Genomic DNA, 6,424 nt, shown 5'->3' with positions numbered 1-6,424 from the left:
GGAATCGATGGGTCCTCTTTTAGTGCGCGAAAAACCCTTCTTGTTGGGCGGAGCCAAAAGCCACTCCGCCGAGCGTCGTCTGCTAGGCACATGCATAACATAGCCGGTAATGTGAATGCATACACTAGAAAGAAATAAACATCGAAAATCTGCATTCGATTTTATTGAGTTCAAAGATTTGAGCCACTGGACGACGAGAATTTCACGCTGCTTGTCTGAAGGCGCGCTTGCCGTTTGGGGCGATGCGTCTATTGTGTTCAAGTTCACCAATTTATAAAAGGACTCAACGTCTTATTCAGCATCAAACGGTTATTCTCAACTGCGTGAGATCTTCGGCAAGGTATGGTTCTTTCACGCACCCATCAATTGGCTGCATCGACAAATGTCTTTCCCCGTCAGGCCGAACCCACACAGGAGTTCCCTTCTGTTTATTGCCAACACTCTAATACCCTACAGGATCTATCCCATAAACAGCTGCACATACCGAAATTTCATGAGTTATTTAGTTCTGAACCTCGTTCGTCTGCTAGACTGCCATTGTGGCCGGTATTGTCGACGACTCCCAGCTCGGCGAACCGAAGAATTTCGGAATGGCTGCAGCGCGAGTCGCCGAGTTCGAAGTCACGATAGGTTGTATTTGATGACAAAAACAAACCAGAAATATTTTCATCCCGTTATTAAACGAGCGGTGTAACGTGACGTTCAGGTAACAAGATTGACAGATTCGTTAATGCCGGTTTTGCACCTAGGTCATCGAAAACTTTAATCCTGGTATCGACCTATTCCTTCATGTGCGGATCGCTTTTGTGCTGCTCTTCGAGCAACAGTATACACTCAACGTCTACGTAAATTACCAAACTTATTTCTGTCCCTTGAAACTAAAGGGAGGGATATAGGCGAATTGGTAATAGTATGGTAACGATGCCACTGAATAGTGATTAAGGTTGCTTGATTTCTGACGCTATGCTGTGTAACTGTGTAAAATTTAGTACGCGCGGTACCTGTTGCATGTGTTTGGTCCGATAAATGCAAAAAACTAAAAGCCCAAAGAAGCGTTAGCTATTTCTCTCGCTTCCGTGACGCTGCGGCGGGTACAGATTGAGATACGGAATAATTTTACTGGATGAAAAACTAATTCAGGCACTATTGCTCTCTTTATATAAGAACGAAATCTTTTGGGCAATAATGGCTGTAACTTAACTTCGAGTACACGATATTTTGAGTACGCTGACATATACGACAGATGTAACTAAATAAACGAAATATGGGCCGTAATAATATTTTAATTATTATTATTTATTTAAGTAATTTTATTAAAAAAAATGTTACACACCTACGTGGCGAGATCGGCACCGAACTTATAGCCGCTAGTGAACTCAGACATTTTCGCGTGCGTATCGCAGGCAATGTGCATTTTCTGTGATGACAGCTAATCTTCAGACGCGGCAAAACTTCGTTGATGCCTCCGGCTCTAGATTCCAGGACCCTGCCAATCAGCTCCATCAGGAACTCACGCAAATAGATGGATCCGTTCGGCGAACAGGCCGTGTCAGTTTGCGAAGTCTGGATCACGTAATTGAACTCGCGCAGTTGCAACAAGGTCTGTTGCTAGTAGTATTAATAAAGCTGATTTTGTTGCAGTCATGGGTAGTTCGGGACCTAAAAAGGTGATTACGACCTTCTCCTTCGGCTATAACTAATCGATTAAGCAAACGCTTTGAAATTATGTTGAAAACTATGTTTTTACCTCTCATTAATAGACTTCACCTCGCTTTCTCTATAATCTATGAGTAAATCTGTAGGTAACGTCAGTCCGGCAAACATGGCCCAGTTGCTTCGCTTGACGGGCGAGTATCTCCGGCAGTTGTCACCAGTGGACCGCAAATCGTTAACAGATACCGTATGGAATCTTGCTGATCCTCAAAGACTCGACATCTCGCATTATAACGCCTTGTTACAGGTAAAAATTGTACGGGTTTTGTTAAATTCCCAGTTCAACCGTAAATTTTCTTCGTAGACTTCTTCGTTGTTAAGCAATGCGTCAAGTAGAGTATATGCTCAGGATGTGATTAAACCAAATCAGTTACAAGATAATGTCGAACAACAACCGAACTCACAATAACGGACGCGCTTTTATGCGCAAACATGTGATTTTTTCTTCGTTTCAATTTTTTCTGGTCCCACACTTTCGAAGTTTTTATTTTTTTGATCAGTGATTCACTTTGACCATTTCTTTAATTGTTTGGTGAATATGAAACTTCGGGCAGATTAAGCCATCCTGAGTTTTATACATATATGGATCTTCGTTAGATTTGACACTCTATCTTGCTTATATATCCGTTGCGTATCTTCGCTAAGCTATTAATTAGCTAGTAGCATTAACGAGAATGATCTAATGAACTATAGGGGTCGCCTCGCAAACATCCATGTTGACTATGTGCTCATTTTTTGGTTACACAGATCTATCTCGAAAATGGAACATCTTTCGATCCACACACATTTCTCGACATGTTGAGAGACGCTAATATCGCACCGAATCGTGTGACGTATCAGAAGCTTATTCAGCGTTTTTGCGATATGGGCGAAACGAAGTCTGCTAATGAAATGCATGAATTAATGATCGAGGAACAACTGCCCGTATCCGAACGCGTATTCAACGCACTCGTCAAGGGGCATCTGCTTGCAGACGATGAAGCAGCTGCCCGAAAAGTCATGGAAATAATGCACAGTGTTGAATTGGGGCCCACTGCCGAAACGTACACGGTTCTTGCGTGCAGTCTAGTCGAGAAGGGATGTGGTGAGAGAGCACTTCAGACTATTGACGGACGCTCGCTATCGGATGATCAGATCCTGCGCATCGCAAAGGCGTTTGCTTTAAACGACGACATCAAGTCAATGGCCGCGGTGATTAACAAAATGCCACTAACTACAGGCTTTGTAGAGGACATCGTCAACACGTGTCTTGAACTGTTGTCGCTCAAACGGCTTGAGGCTGCCCGAGTGATACTTTACAAACTACCATTTAATCCCTCGAAAAAGCCGTATGGCGCGTTTTTCATTAGGCAAATGATTCGCTCAGGGCTACCGCTAGATGATGTAGTCAGCGTATGTCAAGAGCTTAAAACAAAGCATTTGAATAGCGCGGGTCTCTTATTAGCCGTGGAAATGGCGCTGCGGTTTAGCGATCGTGAAACCGCTTTACGGTTCCTGGTCCTCATGCCTCAACTGGGCTACAATTTTCGACCGCATTTCTTTTACCCTCTACTGTGTAAGACGACGAACGACGTTGAAATCTACGATACTGTCCGGACCATGGTAAAAATGAAAGTCCCGATTACCAACGAGCTTTTGCTGGACTTCGTCCTGCCACGAGTTGACTGTGACTCTCCAGAGAGCGTCGTGAACCGACTGGTCAACTGTGGTTGCATTCTTTCGATATGCGTGAATGCAGTGGCAAAGCGTATGCTCAGTGAAGGCGAAGTAGAGAAATGCCTTGCCGTAATCGACGCCTATAAGTGCGATCTGAGTATGTATTTGGCAACGTTTGCAGGTGAGGCTGCTACGCCAGCCAATATCGACCTGTGCGTTGAGGTCCTTCAGAAAGTGTTTGATTTTCAAATGGGCTGTGACGCTGAAAGGGTTCACAGGGCAGACCCTATAGGCGATTTTCTTAAGGCCGTGGACAACGAAATGTTCGATACGGCAGTTCTCACAATCAACTCTAGAGCAAAGTTAAAAGTTAAAGGGACGCCTCGCAAATCACGAATGAACAGAAACCAAGAAATTCCATTTGGTGGGACTGCTTTAGATAAAATGCTGCGGTCAGCTTCACGGCCTACCAGGATAATGACCCTGAGCGAGTTGGAAGACCATCTTAACGAGCTGGAAAAAAACAAAAGTACCACAAAACCCACGACTCGAGACGTCGTCAGCTGCTTGCTGTTAAGGTATTGCCAAGCTCGGGATATTCATAAGGCCGAACAGATGTTACAAAGGCTCGGTGGGCAAAGATTGTCTGGTAAATTGCTTTCGTCACTTATGGACCTCTACGTCGATGTAGGCGATCCTGAAACCGCGTTCAGGTATTACCTCGAGACGCTGAAGCTGCCAAACTTTAAAATCGATGACCGTCGAGTGGTGGGTCTCGCCGCGGCGATCATTAGAATTGGGGAACTTAGTGAGGCAAAAGCTATATTGAGTAATCACGTGTTCGATTTAACTAACTCAAGTTCGATGGAGCAAATGGCTGCATTTCTAATACGAATTACAACAGAAAAGTTTGGCGTGAATGAAGCTATCAAGGTACTGGAGGAGCACGTTGCGGGATTCGTATCGGTCGGGCTTGTACATGTTATGCAGATCATGCACGCTGTTTTGGAATCAGGAGATACTGATGGCAGTATTAGATTATTCAAATATTTCGCCAACCGTTATCACTTGCTTGCACTAAGACACAAATTATTCCTACAGTTAATAGCCGACAACAACCAAAAAGAACTTGCTAACGTGAGGGATATTTGCGCGCACTTGATAACAAGAGCCGCCACAACTTTCGATTTGGCTATGTGTTACGGCTATAGTGGACAGATGGAAAAAGCTCGTGAGTTACTGCACGAGGTCCCTTTGCGAGTCATAAACAGCAAAGTTAAGCGCATCACTAGGTCCTTTGCGTTAAGGGGTTATGTCGATATTCTCGAAGAATTTGTTCAGTTAGTTCTCCAGCTAACACCCTATGATAAGGAAGAGCTTTACTATCAACTTATTAGGGGCTATTGCAATACAGGCAACACTGCAAAGGCCTTAGATCTCTGGACAAGAGCTCAGGAAGAGAATGTCGTGCTGTCCCAGCACACGTTGAGGTATCTGGCTCGCCGACTACAATTGGACGGTCACAAGGCACCGTTTGTTACCTCTGATGAGCAGCAACCGCCAGTAAATCTTAACGATAGTGAAGATGAGAAGGATTACATTAACGAGAAGATCCCAGTCTTTGGAGCCGCCGAAGATTCAATCGAGGGCGTTCTGAAATTTAGCGAACAGGAACTATCCGTAAGTCCAGAATTTCGAGTGGAGAGTACAAACAAGCTCATTCTCGCTCTCACGGAGGATGGCCGAATTGAGCTGGCCTTCGACATTATGTGTCAAGAGCTGCAAGGTCGTGGCCAGGCTAGCCTGGTTGGTCGTGAGTATAAAATTGTAAACTTTGTTTTGACACAAATGGCGAGACGTGGTATGGTTGAGCAGATCGCTCTGCTGCGCGCTCTGCTTGATTATGAGTTTTGTGATCTCTGTTCCATAGATTTTCATTTGTGTAACGCATACCAGCACGCGAACCGGGGCGATGAGTACCTCGAAATTCTCGACACGATTCCGCCGGCGGCAATCTTAAGCGGTAAATGGGCCAACGCTATCATTGAGAATTATCCGAGAAATTACTTGCGTGTGTTGCAAAACGCCAAACGGTTCGCGCGTGAGGGCGGAAACTACCAAACTCTCATACACTTTTGGCTGCGTTTCGTAGCTGAAGATCAACTGTCACAGGCAGAGGCCCTCATGGCCGAGTTCCCGCGTATGTTTGAACATTATATCCTATTTGGCAAAGTTCGACAGCGAAACCAGGATAGTGTAAAGGTGTTGGAACGGCTACTGACTCTTCTGAAACCAACAACTCCAATGCAACAGCTGTACGCACTCTTCCTTAGTGACTATATAGACGTACTTGTGTCAAAAGGATGTGTTGATGAGGCTCACTCGTCATTGAGAAAAGCAAGCTCCGCGGGCCTCGATATTAATCTATGCAAGATCAAATCACTCAGGAATCTCGCCGCTGAGCTTTCGCATATTGGAAAGGAAGTTGATTTTCCTATTCCAACAAGTAGCCTTATTGATCTTTTCTAGGTCAACTACTTGTTCATTAGCTGATTAGAAAACGTTCACTCTTGCGGTAATGTAAATTGCATTACTCACCCACAGCATGCACCGAACATTCAGTCAGAGTGCAGTGTCGCGCAGGCTAGGAAAAACCTTGAATCAGAGGTGAGAAACCTGCAAAAATATGCTTACACTGCTCAGTAGGCATCGCTCCTCTCTTGTCATTGAGGCAGTTCTTTGTTAAGCTGGCGGGACGTAGTTGTCGGATTTATTCATATTTAGGCCAATGGCCTTACAAAATATGCCATTCACATGAACTCCACCAAACAGCTTCAGAAATTTCCTTGTATACGGAGCACCACTATTTTCTATATATGTTCGTACAGATAGAGTTCCTTATAATCTTTTATAATGCAGGCTGTAGACAAGAAATGATCTAATTATTTTAGCTTATATAAGTAAACGATGTAAAAAGCTGGTAAATGATACACATATTTGATTGATGTACATTTGTATAGCGAAATAAACATATACTACGTTAAATAAATTCGCA

General features: G+C 44.1%; 1 protein-coding gene across 5 annotated transcripts; it reads left to right on the top strand.

Moving 5' to 3' along the window:
- LOC111243716 (leucine-rich PPR motif-containing protein, mitochondrial-like) lies at positions 1 to 6,424 on the top strand. 5 transcript variants are annotated; one of them, XM_086979753.1, is made up of 4 exons: positions 1 to 340; positions 1,476 to 1,600; positions 1,803 to 1,960; positions 2,461 to 6,424. In XM_086979753.1, exons 1-4 carry the CDS (start codon positions 243 to 245, stop codon positions 5,896 to 5,898), a joined length of 3,819 nt encoding a protein of 1,272 aa, XP_086835879.1. In that variant the 5' UTR covers positions 1 to 242; the 3' UTR covers positions 5,899 to 6,424. The 5 variants fall into 5 exon arrangements, with proteins under 5 accessions (XP_086835879.1, XP_022645437.2, XP_086835880.1 ...); XM_022789702.2 differs by having other exon boundaries at positions 5 to 340; positions 1,404 to 1,600; XM_086979754.1 differs by lacking the exon at positions 1 to 340 and adding an exon at positions 369 to 706 and having other exon boundaries at positions 1,404 to 1,600.

Source organism: Varroa destructor, unplaced genomic scaffold, assembly GCF_002443255.2.
Source record: "Varroa destructor unplaced genomic scaffold, Vdes_3.0 BEIS01000002.1, whole genome shotgun sequence".
NCBI lineage: Eukaryota > Metazoa > Arthropoda > Arachnida > Mesostigmata > Varroidae > Varroa > Varroa destructor.
The sequence above is the reverse complement of the archived record's forward strand: the minus strand, read 5'-3'. Positions and strand labels throughout refer to the sequence as shown.